The sequence below is a fragment of the Artemia franciscana genome, chromosome 5 (genome assembly GCF_032884065.1).
Source record: "Artemia franciscana chromosome 5, ASM3288406v1, whole genome shotgun sequence".
NCBI classification, from domain to species: domain Eukaryota; kingdom Metazoa; phylum Arthropoda; class Branchiopoda; order Anostraca; family Artemiidae; genus Artemia; species Artemia franciscana.
Window position 1 is genome coordinate 44,904,209 of NC_088867.1, and position 19,627 is coordinate 44,923,835.

Consider the following 19,627-nt stretch of genomic DNA (forward strand, 5'->3'; position numbering starts at 1 on the left):
ATACAGAAATTCCCAATTTTATTTGTCGTTTTGGGAGCAAATAATAGTTTTAGGGATCATATATGAGCCTATAAACTTCAAAGAAAAAAAAACAAAAAATTGAAATTAAAATCAAGCCAAGGTTTAGTCACCCAAGAAACTTATAAGTTGAGTCGTTCGATTTAGGTTCGTAACAGTGACCACTCTCTTCTCTTTTATATTATATTTTCTAGTCAAAACTTTTGGGGCTTCATTATTCAATGCCAAATTAGAACGAATTTGAGGATAAAACAACAGAGAAAAGAGCTTCAGTAGATAAGAAAATAAAAATTAGTAGTATCTCCATATGCACTCCGACAACAGCACACCCCCTTCGATCCCAGGTACCTGCATTTCCTTTTTAAAATCCTCCATACGCCTTCAATTGGTCCGAGCAGACACATATTCCGTCATTACGAGCAGAGACATATCCCATCGTTCTGAGCAAACATATATCACATGATTCATGCAAAACATTTGGTGTTATCTCAACTTCCGGAGATAAGGAAATTCGTGGAAACATTATTATCTGAGTTTAGTTTGCCAAGTATTTTATTCAATAATTGAAGTGAGCTCGAAGTGACATGATGTCTAATAAACGAAGTTTTGTTATGGATTCTATTATATAATTGGAAGAGATCTTTCTGTACTCTAATTGTATCGAGCCTATTATTGATAATTGAATGTGACTTCAACCGGCAAGGCATTATTTTTGTAATGTAATGGTCCTGAACACATCTGTTTCCCATTACCGAGGCTTGCACATGAGTTTGGGTTCCCACATAACCATCCAGGACCCAACGCCGCAGGTCAGGGAACCGAGTATTTATTAAGTATTTATTCCCACGTCTTTGCATCACATGTATATTCTTTGATTGGTATAAAACTGTTTTAACAGCTACAAAAACAAAGTGCTTAGTGTTGGCATTTGATACAAACACGTCCAATTATCTTAAGGATTCTGCCTCATTCTTACATGCATTCAAAAAGGGTTTTATAAATTCATTGAATCGAAGAAATTGTTTTAACAGCTAAAAAAAATAAAGTGGTTTATATGAATATTTCATGCACAAAAAACCCGCTTTTGAAGGAATCGGCCTTCTTCTTATATGCTGTAAAAAACAGTTCGTACATTCTTTGATTCGTATAAGATTCTTTTAACAGCTAGAAAAACAATAGTGGTTTGTTTGGGTATTTCAAGTAAAGCCGTCCCGTTTGATAAGGAATCAGCCTTTTTCTTACATGCGGTTAAAAATGGGTTTTATAATCTTTGATTCATATAAAATTGTTTTAACAGCTAGAAAAACAAAGTGGTTTTTATGGGCATTTGAGGCATAGTCACCTCTTTTTTTTAAGGATTCGGCCTTTTTCTTAGATGCATACAAAAATAGTTCGAGAATATTCATGGAAACATTATTATGAGTTTAGTTTGCCAAGTATTTTATTCCATAATTGAAGTGAGCTTGATGTGACATGATGTCTAATAAACGAAGTTTTGTTATGGATTCTATTATATAATTGGAAGAGATCTTTCTGTACTCTAATTGTATCGAGCCTATTATTGATAATTGAATGTGACTTCAACCGGCAAGGCATCATTTTTGTAATGTAATGGTCCTGAACACATCTGTTTCCCATTACCGAGGCTTGCACATGAGTTTGGGTTCCCACATAACCATCCAGGACCCAACGCCGCAGGTCAGGGAACCGAGTATTTATTAAGTATTTATTCCCACGTCTTTGCATCACATGTATATTCTTTGATTGGTATAAAACTGTTTTAACAGCTACAAAAACAAAGTGCTTAGTGTTGGCATTTGATACAAACACGTCCAATTATCTTAAGGATTCTGCCTCATTCTTACATGCATTCAAAAATGGTTTTATAAATTCATTGAATCGAAGAAATTGTTTTAACAGCTAAAAAAAATAAAGTGGTTTATATGAATATTTCATGCACAAAAAACCCGCTTTTGAAGGAATCGGCCTTCTTCTTATATGCTGTAAAAAACAGTTCGTACATTCTTTGATTCGTATAAGATTCTTTTAACAGCTAGAAAAACAATAGTGGTTTGTTTGGGTATTTCAAGTAAAGCCGTCCCGTTTGATAAGGAATCGGCCTTTTTCTTACATGCGGTTAAAAATGGGTTTTATAATCTTTGATTCATATAAAATTGTTTTAACAGCTAGAAAAACAAAGTGGTTTTTATGGGCATTTGAGGCATAGTCACCTCTTTTTTTTAAGGATTCGGCCTTTTTCTTAGATGCATACAAAAATAGTTCGAGAATATTCATGGAAACATTATTATGAGTTTAGTTTGCCAAGTATTTTATTCCATAATTGAAGTGAGCTTGATGTGACATGATGTCTAATAAACGAAGTTTTGTTATGGATTCTATTATATAATTGGAAGAGATCTTTCTGTACTCTAGTTGTATCGAGCCGATTATTGATAATTGATTATGACTACAACCGGCCAGGTATAATTTTTGTAATGCAATGGTCCTGAACACATCTGTTTCCCATTACCAAGGCTTGCGCACGAGTTTGGGTTCTCACACAACCATCGAGGACCCAACGTCCCAGGCCAGGGACCCGAGTCCCCCTCCAATAGTTTTGTTAACTGAATTTTTTCAACTATTTTTTCCCACGTCTTTGCATCACATGTATATTCTTTGATTGGTATAAAATTGTTTTAATAGCTAGAAAAATAATGTGCTTAGTGTTGGCATTTGATACAAACACGTCCAGTTTTCTTAAGGACTCTGCTTCATTCTTACATGCATTCAAAATGGTTTTGTAAATTCATTGAATCGAAGAAATTGTTTTAACAGCTAAAAAAATAAAGTGGTTTATATGAATATTTCATGCAAAAAAACGTATTTTAAGGAATCGGCCTTCTTCTTACATGTTGTAAAAAACAGTTCGTACATTCTTTGATACGTATAAGATTCTTTTAACAGCTAGAAAAACAATAGTGGTTTGTGTGGTTTCTTCAAGCAAAGCCGTCCCATTTTTCAAGGAATCGGCCTTTTCCTTACATGCTGTCAAAAATGAGTTGTATATTCTTTGACTCATATAAAATTGTTTTAACAGCTAGAAAATCCAAGTGGTTTGTATGGCCATTTCAGGCACAGTCGCCCTGTTTTTTTTTAAGGATTCGGCCTTTTTCTTACATGCATACAAAAATAGTTCGTTCATTCCTTGATTGAAAAACAAAGTGGTTTGCGTGGACACTTCATGAAAAGTCGCCCCAATTTATAAGGATTCGACTTTTATTTTTAAATGCATTAAAAATTGGTTCGTACATTCTTTGACTTGTATAAAATTGTATTAACAGCTAGAAAAACAAAGTGGCTTTTGTAGACATTTCGTGCAAATTCGCCCCGTTTTTATGGCACTTGGTATTTACCAAGTGACATATAGCGATCGCAATTTCTGTCCGTAGGTCTGTCTGTCTGTCGCTCAGTCTGTCGGTCCCGGTTTTGCTAGTTTTGACACGTGATCAATGTAGTGATCACTGAAATTTGGCAGTCGTATCAGGGACCAGAACAGATTAAATTAGAAATAGATGCTTCCCCGATTCAACCATCTGGAGGAGGGGAGGGAGGTGGAAGGAGGGTTAATTCGGAAAAATTAGACAAAATGAGGTATTCTTAACTTGCGAAGAGGAGATCAGATCTTAATGAAACTTGATATTTAGAAGGAACTCGTGTCTCAGAGCTCTTATATTAAATCTCGACCGGATCCGCTGAAATTGGGGAGAGTTGGAGGGGAAACCAAAAAATCTTGGAAAATGCTTAGAGTGGAGAGATCGGGACGAAACTTGGTGGGAAGAATAAGCACAAGTCCTTTGGGGGTATCGGTGTATTTCGAGTGCTTTGGCGAATTCGGTCTTTCTGGACATGCTAGGATGATGAAAATTGGTAGACGTGTCAGGGACCTACACAAATTCACTTGATAACAGTCGTTTCGCCGAATTGACATCTGGGGGGCTGGAGGGAGGGGAAATTGTGAAAATTGAGGTATTTTTATCTCACAAATTGAGGTATTTTTATCTCACGTCTCAGATGCTCAATTTTCAATTCGGATCAGATCCGGGGACATTGGGCGGTGGAGGGGAGAAACGAAAATCTTGGAAAACGATTAAAGTGGAGAGATCGGATGAAACTTGATAGGAAGAATAAGCAAAAGTTCTAGATACGTGATTGACATAACCGGACCAGATCTGATCTCTTTTGGAAGAGTTGGAGGGATTTCCAGAGATTTGGCGAGTTCGAGAATAAGCTCAAGCTTTAAATGCGTGATTGACATAACAGGACAGGATCCAATTGCCCGTCAAGAGTGCCATAGGAGCTCTTAGCTATTGTTTTTAAGAATTCAGCTTGTTTCTTAGATGCATTCAAAAAATGGTTTGTACATTCTTTGGTCCGTATAAAATTGTTTTAAAAGCTAGAAAAACAAAGTGGTTAATATGGATATTTCATGCAAAATTGCCCCCATTTTTATAGAGTCAGTATTTTTGTTACATGCATTCAAAAACGGTTCGTAAATTCTTTTATTTATTTTAAGTTCTTTTAACAGCTAGAACAACAAAGTAGTTTGTGTGGGCATTTCATGCAAAGTCGTTCCGTTTTGTAAGGAGTCAGCCCTTTTCTTACATGCATTCAGAAATGGTTTGTAAATTCTTTGCTTTGTACAGAATTGAATTGAAGGCGCCACAAGTGATTTTTTTTTCACGAAGATTACATAATGTTAACTGATTTTTAGTTAGGTTAGTTAGGGCTTAGTAAGCGTGCGCGCACACTTATTGAGTTACTCATTTTGTTTTCCTAGCAATTTAAAACAATTTTACACGAATCAAAGAATGTACAAACCATTTTTAACAGCATGTATAAAAAAGGCTGAATCCTTAAAAACAAGACGAAATTGCATGAAATGTCCGCACAAACCACTTTGTTTTTCTAGCTATTCAAACAAGTTTTTGCAAATCAAAGAATTTACAAACCATTTTTGAGCGCATGTAAGAGAAAGGCTGACTCCTTAAAAACGGGGCAATTGTGCATGAAATACCCATACAAACTGCTTTGTTTTTCTGGCTGCTAAAACAATTTTATACGAATCAAAGAATATACACACGATTACAATGAATATTGAATACATCTAAGAAAAGGGCTGAATTATTAAAAAAAAACGGGGCGATTTTGGATGGAGTGCCCACACAAACCATTGTTTTCTAGCTGTTAAAATAATTTTATACAATTCAAGAAATGAACAAACCATTTTTTTTTAATGCATTTAAGAAAAAACGTAGAACCCTTAGAAAACGGGGACGACTTTTCAAGAAATGTTTATACAAACCACTTTGTTTTTCTAGCTGTTACAACAATTTCACACAAATCAAAGAATGTACGAACCATTTTGACAGCACATAAAATGGTGATGACAGCATGATTTTGCATGAAATGTTCCACACACACCACTGTCTTTTTTTACCTGCTAATTCAATTTTATACGAATCCAAGAATGCACAAACTATTTTTGAATACATGTAAGAAAAAGGCCGGATCCTTAAAAAACGGGGTAACTGTGCACGAATAACTCACACAACTAATTTTTTCTTGCTGTTAAAGTAATTTTATACAAGTCAACGAATGTATAAACAATTTTTGACACAATGTAAAAAAAAAGGCTGAATCCTTTAAAAACGGGCCAATATTGTAAGAAATGCCACACAAACCACTTTGTTTTTCTAGCTGTTAAAAAAAATTTTGCTGAATCCTTAAAAAACCGGGCGGTTGTGCATGATAAGCCCACACAAACCATTTGTTTTCTAGCTGTTAAAACAATTTTATATGAATCAAAGAATGTATAAACCATTTCTGAATGTATTTAAGACAGAAAATCCGAATTCTTGAAAAACGGGACGATTGTGCAAGTAATGCCCACACACCACTTTTGTTGTTCTAGCTGTCAAAACAATTTTATATGAATCAAGGATTGTACAAACCATTTTTGAACGAATGTAAGAAACAGGCTGAATCCTTAAAAAATGGGGCGAGCGTGCATGAAATGAACATAAAAACCGCTTTGTTTTTCTAGCTGTTAAAACAATTTTATACAAATCAAACAATGTAAAAACCCCTTTTTAAAATACGTGCTAGAAAAAAGGCTGAATCCTTAAAAAAAGGGGCGACTGTGCATGATATGCGAAACCAAACAATTTGTTTTTCTAGCTGATAAAACAATTTTATACAGATCAAAGAATGTGTGAACCATTTTTGACAGAATGTAAGAAAAAGGCTGAATCCTTAAAAAACGAGACAACTTTGTATGAAATGCCACAGAAGCCACTTTGTTTTACTAGTTTCGAAATTTTTTTTTATACGAATCAATGAATGCACAAACCCTTTTTTGAACAGATTGTATGAAAAATACCGAGTTCTTAAAAAATGGGTTGATTGTGCATGAAATATCCACACAAACCACTTTGTTTTTCTAGGTGTTAATTTTTTGATACGAATCAAAGAATGTACAAACAATCTACTTTGAATGCATGTGAGAAAAAGCCGAATCCTTAAAAACGGGACGATTGTGCATGAAATGCCAACACAAACTACTTTGTTTTTGTATCTGTTAAAACAATTTTATACGAATCAAAGAATGTAAAAACCATTTTTGACAACATGCATACAAATGGCCGAATCCTTAAAAAACGGGGTAATTGTCCATGAAATACCCACAACAAATTTTGTTTTTCTAGCTGTTAAAACAATTTTATACTCATCAAAGAACTTACAAACCATTTTTGAATGCATTTAGGAAAAATATCGAGTCCTTAAAAAAGCGGGACGACTGAGCATGAAATATCCAAACCAACCACTTTGTTTTTCTAGCAGTTAAAACAAACTTATACGAATCAAAGAATGTACGAACCATTTTTGAATGCATGCAAGAAAAAGACCGAATACTTAAAAAACAGGGTGACTGTTCATGAAATGCCCGCACAAACCACTTTGTTTTTCTAGCTATCAAAAAAGTTTTATATAAATCAAGGAATGTACGAACCATTTTTGACAGAATGCAAAAAAATGGCTGAATCCTTAAAAAACGGAACGACTTTGCATAAAATGCCCAAAAAAACCACTATTATTTTTCTAGCTGTTAAAAGCCTTTAATACGAATACAAGAATGTACGAACCATTTTTGACAGTATGTGAGAAAAGGACCGATTCCTTAAGAAACGGGGTGATTGTGCATGAAATACCCATATAAGCCACTTTTTTTGCTGTTAAAACAATTTTATTCGAATCAATGAATTTACAAAACTATTTTGAATGCATGTAAGAATGAGGCTGAATCCTTAAAAAAACGGGACAAGTACGCATGTAATGCCAATACAAAGCACTTGGTTTTTCTAGCTGTTAAAACAATTTTATACGAATCAAAGAATGTACATGTGATTTTAAGACATGGAAAAAATACTTGAAAAAAATTCAGTTAAAAAAAGTAAAAAAAAATGGTTAGGGGAAAAAATTTGGGGGATATTAAGAGCCCTGGAGGGTGATATTGGACCCTGGAAAGGCATTCTGGACCCTGGTGGGGGACATTGGGTCCTGGATGGGAATGCGGGGATCCAAACTCATGCGCAAGCCTCGGAAGTGAAAAACAGATGTGCTCAGGACCATCACATTAGAAAAATGATACCTAGCCGATTGCAGTCATAATCAATGATCAATAATCAGTAATCAACTCGATCCCATTAGAATACAAAAAGATATCTTTCAATTATATAATAGAATCCATAACAAAACTTCGTTTATGTTATGATCACCTACATCATATCACCTAAAGCTCACTTCAGTTATTAAATTAAAAACTTGGCAAACAAAAACTCAGATAATAATGTTTCCATGAATATGCTTTCCCCAGAAGTTGAGATAACACCATCCGTGTCATTAGAACGATGAGATATATGTCTGCTCGGAATGATGGGTAATTTTTTTCTCGGACGAATTGAAGGAATACGGACGATTTAAAAAAAGTGCCGGTACCTGGGATCGAAGCAGGTGGGTTGTTGTCGGAGTGCATATAGGGATACTACTGAAAATTATATTTTTCCCACCATTTTCCAATTGCGCGTATGCCCGATTTATCTTCGTGCCCTTCGTTGTACAAGTGTGTACTTAATTATTAGATATTAATTAGACTTACCAGTCCATCTGTTTCGCAATTTTTGTCATAGACTATTTCTTGTTTATCTGCTGGGTCCGTATCAATGTGAAAAAATGACGTAGGTTTATAACAGCCTTCTTCTTTTGGTTTTGGAGGTCCAGTCGGAATAATACCTACAAGAGACACAATTTAAGGGAAATGGGAACTTGTTGGAATGGTGCAAAGAGAGATAGTTCAAACAGATTGGAATGGCAAAATTGAGAATCACAATGACTTCCAGAAGAAAACAAATCCAATAAGAAGAAGAAGAAGTTTATTCAATACAATACAATACAAAATACAATTCAAAATGGAATTACAATACACTTATTCCTCCTCGAAAGGCTCCAAGGTTCAAGGTTCAATCGGGTTTAATTAAAAAAAAGGGAAATAACTAAACTTAAAGTACATTGCTCTGTGACAAAACTCACGTTGAGACCCATAAACATAAAAGATTCTTCACTAACACGTAGTACGGCTCCCACTTCACTCTTCGACACAACCACACGCCTCCTCATTATATGATTTTTTAATCTTAACCATAGGGTTCCTCCCTCCCTCCCTCCCCGGACGTACAACCACCTCACCTGAATATACTAAAAAATCTAAACTTCATCTAATTTAATTTATCTTTCTTTTTTTATCTTTCACTTATTGACCTTTAACTAAATATTTATTTAAATTATTTTTGAAAGACCCGAGGGAGCTCCTACATCTCAGCTCTTTTGGAAACATGTTCCACACTTTAGCACATGCTACATCCGAGGAAAAATCTGAACGTACTGTTGGGGTTCGTCTCACTTGAAGGTCAAAGGCAGAGCGCGTGTTTCGATTATGTTGTTCAGATATCAACCGAAACAGATTGTGGAAGGGAGATGAAAGTAAACCGGATAAAAATTTAAAAACAAAAACTGAGCACGACAGACGGTAAAGGGAACCAAGGGACAGATAGTCGTCTACATTTCCAATAATTTTCAATGCACGCTTGTGGATTGAGTCAAGTCTCTTCAGGTGTAATTTGAAGGTTGACTGCCAAATTATGGCACAATACTGCAGGTGAGGTTTCAGAAGTCCGTTGTAAAGTAGACGAAGGGTTTTTTGAGGAAATACGTGCTTCAGTTTCCTGATGATGCCAAGGTTGTGAGAGAGTTTCAGCTCCACAGCCTGGATGTGGTTTAGAAAGGAGAGGTTTTCGTCCAGGAGTACACATAGATACCTCGCAAAACCCGTTTCTGGCCGCCTGATCGTTCCTCTAGAAGTTGTAATTCCAGTTATATCTGGATGAATAGTTCCAATCCTTGAAAAGAATAGCACACGCGATCTGTCGAAATTTGGGGAGTTTCGTTCATGTCCAGGGATACAAGGGGGATGATTCCATGGCCAATAAAATGGATAATTCTTTGATGTATTAGGAAGGAGGAATTAAATTCAAGCAAGAGTTTCTTAATTCAATTGTTAGTGCTTATTTGACATTTCATGACTTAAAACAAAAGAAAAACGAACACATATAATCTTCTTAAATGAACAACTTTCTATTTACTTAAAACATCATTTTGTCAGAATAATATGCCTTTTAAACATTTTTCCCAGGGAGGTTTTATCAAGCCTAACCTGACTTCCTGACATAAAGAAGAAGTTTACATTATTTGCAGCTATAAGACAAGCGACGACGAGAATCAATATATACAAGCATGTCTTGTGCCGAGTGCCGGGTCCCGGCCTCTAGATGTCCGGGCCCGGAAAACGAATCAAAAACGACAATGAAGATCAAAGAAATATACGATTGCAAGACATGAGTCAAAGAGGATCAAAATGAATCAAAATGAATGTGAAGAGCAAAGAAATATGCGGTTAGAAAATAAGCGACAGTGAGAATACAAAAAGTCAAAAACAAAAGTGAAGGACAAAGAAATGTGTGGTTACAAGAAATGCGTCAAAGAGAATTAGAACGAACCGAATCAAGATGAAGAGCAAAGAAATATGTGCTAGAAGATATACGACAGCAAGAAAAAACAAATATGCGATTAGATGATACGAGGCAATGAGAATTACAACAATCCAAAAATGACACTGAAGAACAAGGAAATATGCGGCTTTAAGACATGCGACGAGGATCAGAACAAATCAAAAATGAAAGTGAAGAACATAGAAATATGCTATTAAAAGACATGCGACAGCGAGAATCATAACGAGTCAAAACGGAAGTGAAAAAAAAGGAACATGCAATTAGAAGATATGTGACAAACGACAATCACAACGAATAAAAAACGAAACTGACCCTCATGACATAAAACTAAAGAATAACGCGATGGTTATGCTAACGCGCGATAAGAAAATCAAATAGATACAAGCCTGCCGCGAAAGCGAAAAACAAAGAAATATATGGTTACAAGACATGTGACAACGCCGATCAGAAGGAATCAAAATGAAAGTGAAGAACAAAAAAATATTCAGTTAAAAGATATGCGACAGCGAGACTCACAACGAGTCAAAAACAAAAGTGAAAAACAAAGGAATATGCGGTTAGAAGAAATAAGCAGCCACAAGAAATGCGACAACGAGAATCAGAACGAATCAAAAATGGAAGTGAAGAGCAAAGAAATATGCAGTTAAAAGATGCGCGACAGCGAGACTCACAACGAGTCAAAAACAAAAGTGAAAAACAAAGGAATATGCGGTTAGAAGATATGCGACAACAACAATCACAAAGAATAAAAAACGAAAGTGGGACCCCAACTTAAAACTAAAGGATAACGTGATGATTATGCTAATACACAATTAAAGAATCAAATAGATACAAGCCTGCCGCCAAAAGCAAAAAAAAGAAATATACGGTTACAAGCCATGCGACAACGAGGATCTGAACGAATCAAAAACGTAATTTTAGAACAATGAAGCATGCGGTTAGATCAGAATGTGCTAAAAATGACAGTGACAAACAAAGAATTAGGCGATGAGAAGACAAGCGACAGCCAGAGTCCAAAAGCGCCAAAAATGAAAGTGAAGAACAAAGAATTGCACGGTTGGAAGACATGCAAAAGCAGGTATCAGAATGTGTCAAAAATGAAAGCGAAGAACAAAAAATTGTAGAGTTACAAGACAAGCAACATCGAGAATCAGGCGGTCAAAAATGAAAGTGAAGAAGAAAAAAGTATTTGGTTAGTAGAACAATGCCTTCGTAATCTATTACGCCAACAAACTGTGGCGCAAAACCCAGTACAAACCACAAAGATGCCATAAATTACGCAAGTATTAATAACAAGTCATTGGCACACATCAACGTTGAATGTGTTCACTGTGGAGCCCTTCATTTTCCCGAACAAAGAATAGCTAACAAATGTGATTCGTTTGGAGATTGCTGCTTGCTTGGTCGAAATGATTGCCATCTCCACAATTTCCCAATAAATTGGTTTGTCTTTTCTTAGGGCGTCACTTGCTCTCTAAAGAATTCGACAAAAGAATCCGAAATGTGAACTCATGTTTTGTTTTAGCTTCACTCAACATAAGCGAAGAACGAACTATCAATAGTCATAATGTTTTCAGCTTCAAAGTAGCTCGACAAATTCATCACAAGGCCAATTTAGCAGCACATCCATCAAAGACCCCTATAGGTGATTTTGAATAATCTTCATACGGCCAAATGTACTTTTTAGACCCTGATAAAGCTGTTGAAGAACGCCTTACACATCCTTTAAATTACGGGATCTCCCGTAACCTAATTGATCTCTTGGAAAAAATATTGCGAGAAACAAACAAATATGCAAAGTTAACATGAAAATGCGAGAAGTGGAGAATGACGTAAATCAACGTGCTGCTTCACTGGGACAACAACCTCGGTTATAAGACAAGCAACGATGAGAACCAATATACACAAACTTGTCGCGTAGCCGGATCGGGGACCGGCGGCGAAGCCGAAGGTCTCCCGGTACTATATATATTTGTTTAGAATGTATAAAGAATAAATATCGTTTACCATCCTTTAGAATTAGAAGCTTTGAGACCAAACTAATATGGGTTAACTGCATCAATTTTAGTGACCAATTTTCAAACTATATTCAAACACATAATTGTTGGGTCAGGTTATATTTTAAAAATATTTCATTGTCAATATATCATTATTGCAAAAGGTCATAATCAAAACTTATTTTCTTCACTTATTTTATTGTATTTTCTTCAAAGGCAATAGTAGTAATACGATGCTGTGACGCAAACTCTGATGGGAGTTCTAAACCCTGTATACAAGCCACCCCACAGACAACACAGAGCTGAACACAGGATCTGCAGATCATAGTTTTGGACAACCCTCGTTTGAACAAGAGCTCATATGGCACTTGTGACGAGGCAAGAAGAGCTAAGAGCCAAGAGATCATATGGTATGAGCTCTAACAACATTCTATGAATCAATAGATTGATTTAAAAAGGAAAATAAGAGGCTTAATGCCGGTCAGGATTTAAAATAAGAGCTCTGAGTCACGATGTTCTTCTAAATATCAAAATTCATTAAGATCCGATCACCCACTCGTAAGTTATAAATATCTAATTTTTTCTAATTTTTCCTCTCTCTTTAGCCCCCCAGATGGTCGAATCTGGGAAAACGACTTTATCAAGTCAAATTGTGTATCTCCCTGACACGCCTACCAATTTTCATCGTCCTAGCACGTCCAGAAGCACCAAACTCGCCAAATGACTAAGCCCCTCCCCCAAAGAGAGCGAATCCAGTACGATTCTGTCAATCACGTATCAAGGACATTTGCTTATTCTCTCCACCAAGCTTCATCACGATTCCTCCACTCCAAGTGTTTTTCCAAGATTTCCCCCTCCAACTCCCCCCAATGTCAAAAGATCTGGTCGGGATTTGAAATAAGAGCTCTGAGACATGAATTCCTTCTAAATATCAAATTTCATTAAGATCCGATCACCTATTCGTAAGATAAAAATACCCCAATTTCCACGTTTTCCAAGAATTCCGGTTTCCCCCTCCAACTCCCCCCAAAGTCACAGGACTTGGTCGGAATTTAAAATTAGAGCTTTAAAGCACAAGATCCTTCTAAATATCAAATTTCTGGATTTTATAAGATCTGGTCACCCTTTCGTAAGTTACAAATACTTAAATTTTCAAAATTACCCCCCCCCCCCAACTCCACCAAAGAGAGCAGATCCGGTGCGGTTGTGTCAGTCACATATCTTAGGTTTCTATTCTTCCCATCCAGTTTTATCCTTATCTCACCGCTTTAAGTATTTTCTAAGATTTCCAGTCCCCCCAACTGCCCTCCCACCAATTACGCTTGATCCGGTTGAGATTTAAAATAAGAGATCTGAGTTACGAGGTCCTTCTAAATATGAAGTTTCATGAAGATCCAATCACTCCTTCGTAAGTAAAAAATACGTCATTTTTTCTTATTTTTCAGAATTAACACCTCCCCAATAGAGCGGATCCGTTCCAATTATGTAAATCACGTATCTAAGACTTCTGCTTATTTTTCCCACCAAGTTTCATCCCGATCCCTCCAATCTAAGCGTTTTCCATGATTTTAGGTTCCCCCACCCCAAACTCCCACAATGTCACCAGATCCGGTTGGGAATTAAAATAAGAGCTTAGAGACACGATATCCTTCTAAATATCGAATTTCATTGAGATCCGATCACCCGTTCGTAAGTTAAAAATATCTCATTTTTTCTAATTTTTCCGAATTACTTTCCCCCAACTACCCCAAAGAGAGCGGATCCGTTCCGGTTATGTCAATCATGTATCTAGGACTTGTGTTTATTTTTCCCACCAAGTTTCATCCCGATCCCTCCACTCTAAGTGTTTTCCAAGTTTTAGGTTTCCCCCTCCCAAATCCCCCCCAGTGTCACCAGATCCGGTCGGGATATAAAATAACAGCTTTGAGACATGATATCCTTCCAAATATCATATTTCAGTAAGATCTGATCAGCCGTGGGAGAAAGATTTGAAATTTGAGCTCTAAGACACGATATCGTTCTAAATATCAAATTTCATTGAGATCCGATCATCCGTTCGTAAGTTAAAAATACCTCATTTTTTCTAATTTTTCAGAATTACCTCCCTCCCCCCCCCCAACTACGCTCTAATTATGAATGACACCCGGCTTTCGAGCCAGTCGGGGATGTTATGTGAATAGTTTGAATATGTATGGTTAAAGAATAATAAAGAACTTGAACTTGAAGAAGTGTTCAACATGCTTAGAACCCGTATATGAAAATGCTTTGAAGTTTTGCTGGGTTGGACACGCTGAACCAGAAAATGATTTTTGTATAACCTGATAAAAACACGCTTCAAACCCGGTTCCTTATACCCGGACTCTACTGTTCCGTAGTTTATAAGTCAATCAGTACCAGGGACTTTTTTTGAGAGATGAAGACTTCAAAAATGCACAACGCGTAAAAAGAGGTCACGGGACCTTCTACTTGTTCCTGTAAAAAAGACGTAGCAAGTGATGCGTCGACGTGGCGCCCTATGCGCCAGCAATAGCTCTAGAGGATCCTCTTCTTTTTTTTTTGAAAAGAGGCTAAATTTCTAATGAGAATAATGGTAAACAGTTGCCATTTTTAATATATAGTCTTGAAAGTGTAAGCTGGTCCCTCTATGTAAGGAACTATATCTGAATGTAGAAATTGAATTGTAGGTTAGTTAAATAATTAAATAATAAAAAAAACAAGTTTTTTCAACTGAAAGTAAGGAGCGACATTAAAACTTAAAACGAACAGATATTACTTCGTATATGAAAGGGGCTGCTTCCTCATCAACGCCCCGCTCTTTACGCTAAAGTTTGACTCTTTCTCAACTCTCTTCTTTTTAAAACAGTAAAAAACTTTAGCGTAAAGAGCGGGGCGTTGATGAGGAAGCAGTCCCTTTCATATACGAAGTAATTTCTGTTCGTTTTAAGTTTTAATGTCACTCCTTACTTTCAGTTGAAAAAACATGTTTTTTATTATTTAATTTCTGAACGTTTTTGAATCAATACATGTTTTGATTTTGGCTCTTCGCAGAGGAATAATTAAAACCAAATTTGCATATTTGTTTTTTTTTGGCTAAATGGCTTTCTCAAAATTTTGAGAAAAAAAGAGCGGGGGAGGAGGTCTAGTTGCCCTCCAATCTTTTGGTTAATTAAAAAGGCAACTAGAACTTTTAATTTTTTACGAATCTTTTTATTAGTTAAAGATATACGTAACTTATAAATTAGCTTACGTAAAGAACTTTTTATTCTCATGTTTTTATTACATACATGAGAGGGTTCGCCCCCTCGTCAGTACCTCTCTCTTTACACTAAATCTTAAATTTTGTCCCAATTCATTAAGAATGACCCCTGAATCACAAAAGCCGTAGAATAAATACTTGACATTACTAAAAATGCTTTAGCGTAAAGAGCGAGGTATTAGGAGGAGGTGAGCCCCTCATATGGGTAATAATTTCTGTTCGTTTTAAGTTTTAATGCTGCTCCTTACTTCCAGCTGAAAAAACTTTTTCATATTTATTTTTTCAATGTTTTTTTTTTAATAATGCTAGTAAATCCTGCGCTCCCTTCATGGAAATTTTCTTCCCCCATGACAAATTCCTCGATGGAAAGTTCCCCCAGCATATCCCCCTCTTCTCAACCCCTCCCCCAACCAAAGACTCCTCCTGAAAACGCCTGTACACTTCCCAATAGCCATTACTATGTGTAAGCACTGGTCAAAGTTTGTAACTTGTAGCCCCTCCCACGGGGACTGTGGGGGAGTAAGTCGTCCCCAAAGACATAGTTATAAGGTTTTTCGACTACGCTGAATAAAATGGCTATCTCAGAAATTTGATCCGTTGACTTCGGGAAAATAATTAGTGTGGGAGGGGGCTTAGGTGCCCTCCAATTTTTTTGGTCACTTAAAAAGGGCACTAGAACTTTTCATTTCCGTTAGAATGAGCCCTCTCGCAACATTCTAGGACAACTGGGTCTATACGATCACCCCTGGGAAAAAAAAACAAACAAACAAATAAACACGCATCTGTGATCTGCCTTCTGGCAAAAAATACAAAATTTCACATTTTTGTAGATAGGAGCTTGAAACTTCTACAGTAGGGTTCTCTGATACGCTGAATCTGATTATGTAATTTTTGTTAAGATTCTGTGACTTGTAGAGGGTGCTTCCCCCTATTTTCTAAAATAACGCAAATTTTCTCAGGCTCCTAACTTTTGATGGGTAAGACTAAACTTGATGAAACTTATATATTTAAAATCAGCATTAAAATGCGATTCTTTTGATGTAGCTATTGGTATCAAAATTCCAATTTTGATCCAAAATTCCAATTTTTAGAGTTTTGGTTACTATTGAGCCGGGTCGCTCCTTACTACAGTTCGTTGCCACGAACTGTTTGATGTGTGAATCATAAATGTGTTGCGTTGTATTTTAAATAAATTTGTTTCCATTAATATTAGCTATAATTACTTTTACTTTGTGTTAATTCATTTTCAATATGCTCTCATCTGGAGTTGCTCATATTCATTCAAAAATAAAAAAAAACAGGATAATTTTTTTTTATTATTATTTAGCCCATTTTTTCAAGATAAGTACAGCGTCCATGTATGAATGAATAAATGACTTTCATCGAGAAAATAGTCATAACTATATAAAAAAAGCAATTTCCCTAACAGTAAAGGTTACATCTATTCAGTAATGATCAAATTGTGTGATCAAAATGATGTTCAATGTAACTGATCAAACCGCAAAACTAATTTATGTTGTTTTTTATTTTTCATCAGTATGATACTAAATAATTTTATTGTCATTAATAAGATACTAAATAATTATAAATGGTTTTTGTTCATTTTTAAGCGTTCATCATTAGTATTTCGCATTATATTTTTTGTATACACGGTCTACCTCATTGAAAGCCTGATTGTAGCAGCACGATATCAATTATGGAAATAGTTCTCTTCTTGGATTTAACTTTTTTCCCATTCAAATTGAGAAACTTTATATTAATATTTGTCTTTTTATTCTGCTCGCATTGGAGCTGGCAGGGACAGCGGACCCGATCCGTCAACCAAGAATCGGAGCAGTTATTTTAATAGCCCATAAAATATACAAAAATGCCGCTTAAAGTGGCATTCTGCTCTGTGATAAAGCCCGAAACCCCTTCATTAAGCCTTGAAAGGCATAAATATATAGAAATTTTTTATCAGAAGATACTTTTTTTCATCTATTATTTGACTATAAAATGGCCATTTTGAGAAAATCATCAACTTCTGAACGTTTTGAAAGCCAAATATAATACAGGAGGAGAAACCGAGCCAACCAATAGAATAATTCCGAGTTGAACAATGGAGACCAAGAATCTCACGTTGACAGAAAATGTCACGTAAGGTTTTTGAATTAACATAGCTAAATTCACATTTTTTCTTTTTTAAATATTATCAAAAAGAGAATACTCAAACGGGCTATAAACTTTCCAAATTATTCACTGTCTTATCGCAATACACCAGGGACAAAGGAAAGGGAAATTGGGGCCCGGTTCCCCTCCCTCTCACCCGACATATTGAATTTTCACAATTTTCTGGGTACTTCTTGTTCAAAGTATCATACAAAAAAATTGACATTATCCCCCTCCCTCGGATAAAGTTCTGCGAAACTGCCAGCAATAAATTGTTTCGCTTCACACACGCGAATAAAGATTCAAGCACATATGACTCATAACGTAATGCCATGAAACCAAACAAGCTTTATTTGAATTGTGATTGATAATCTAAGCACAAATCTATCAGTAAGTGAAGAGGAATACTTGACTCAAAAACTCTTGATCATAATAATCAAAGACAAGTCCTTGGAAAAGCTAAGACACTTTAGCAAGTCATTTAAAACAAACAATTTAACAAATATTTAACATTTATAATTATTTAATCATTTAACAATTAAAATAAATATTATTTTATCTTCAAAATATATTTTTATTATTAGCAACGTAACCCAACATGACAAATCTATATAATTTTCCATAGAGCTTTAGACGAATGAATCTACCATATTTAATTAAGATATGCATTATTAGTAATTTTGAATAATCAATAAGCAAAGTATGGCTTTTCAAGTCGATTATTCGCTTGATAGCAATCAAAGTTAAAGCTGGCTCTGGAAGTCTTTTAAACAACTAAGGCTCTTTAGCACGTATCGTAAGATATCTTTTTATTTCTTCTTCAAGGGGAGAATATGATCTACGGAAAGTAAGGATCAATATTTGGGGAAAAGGAATAATTGTAAAAAAAACAAACAAATAAAGCGACTATTGACACCAATCATTGTCAGGAAAATAAACATAGGGAGAAAAATCAAATGGATATAGGCTACCCATAAAATAAGTCTTGTGTCCCTAAGCTATTTGAAATTGAATATCAGACATCAGATTGGGAAGAAAAAAGTTTAATTTTTCAAACAGTTCGTGGTAACGAACTGTAGTAAGGAGTGACCCGGCTCAATAGCAACCGAAACTCTAAAAAACGGAATTTCGATGCTAAGAGATATATAAAAAGAATCGGATTTTTACGCTGATTTTAAATATATAAGTTTCATCAAATTTAGTCTTTTTCATCAAAAGTTACGAGCCTGAGAAAATTTGCTTTATTTTGGAAAATAGGGGAAAACACCCCCTAAAAGTCATAGGATCTTAACGAAAATCACACCATCGCATTCAGCGTATCAGAGAACCCTATAGAAAAAAATTTCAAGGTCCAATCTACAAAAATGTGGAGGACAAATCACGGGTGCGTGTTTATTTGTTTGTTTCTTTGTTTGTTTTTTTTTTTTGTGTTTTTTCCCCAGGGGTTCCCCAGAAATGAAAAGTTCTAGTGCCCTTTTTAAGTGACAAAAAAAATTGGAGGGCACCTAGGCTCATTTTTTCCCCAAAGTCAACGGATCAAGATTTTGAGATAGCCATTTTGTTCCGCATAGTCGAAACCCATAATAACTATGTCTTTGGGGATGACTTACCCCCCCCCCCCACAGTCCCTGGGGGAGGGGCTGCAAGTTACAAACTTTGATCAATGTTTACATACAGTAACGGTTATTGGAAAGTGTACCGACGTTCTCAGGGGGATTTTCTTGGTTTGGGTGTGGGGTTCAGGGGAGGGGGTTATATGGGAGGATCTTTCCTTGGAGGAATATTTCATGGGGGAAGAGAAATTCAATGAAAAGGGCGCAGGATTTTCTAGCATTACTATTAAAAAAAATGAAAATATAAACATGAAATTTTTTTTCAATTGAAAGGAAGGAGAAGCATTAAAACTTAAAACGAACGGAGATTATTACGCATATGAGGGGTTCTAAAAATACTTCAGCATAAAGAGCGAGGTATTTAGGAGGAGATAAATACTTCGCTCTTTATGCTAAATTATTTTTAGTAATTTC

General features: G+C 35.7%; 1 protein-coding gene across 4 annotated transcripts in view; it reads right to left on the minus strand.

Annotated features, from left to right (window-relative positions):
• The window catches only part of LOC136027477 (uncharacterized), a 77,188-nt gene that overhangs the window by 29,469 nt on the left and 28,092 nt on the right, over nt 1–19,627 (minus strand). For all 4 annotated transcript variants that reach the window (XM_065704776.1, XM_065704774.1, XM_065704778.1 and 1 more), the window contains exon 3: nt 8,234–8,367. In XM_065704776.1, the coding sequence (XP_065560848.1) occupies nt 8,234–8,367 (134 nt within the window). The remainder of the gene's footprint in view (nt 1–8,233; nt 8,368–19,627) is intronic.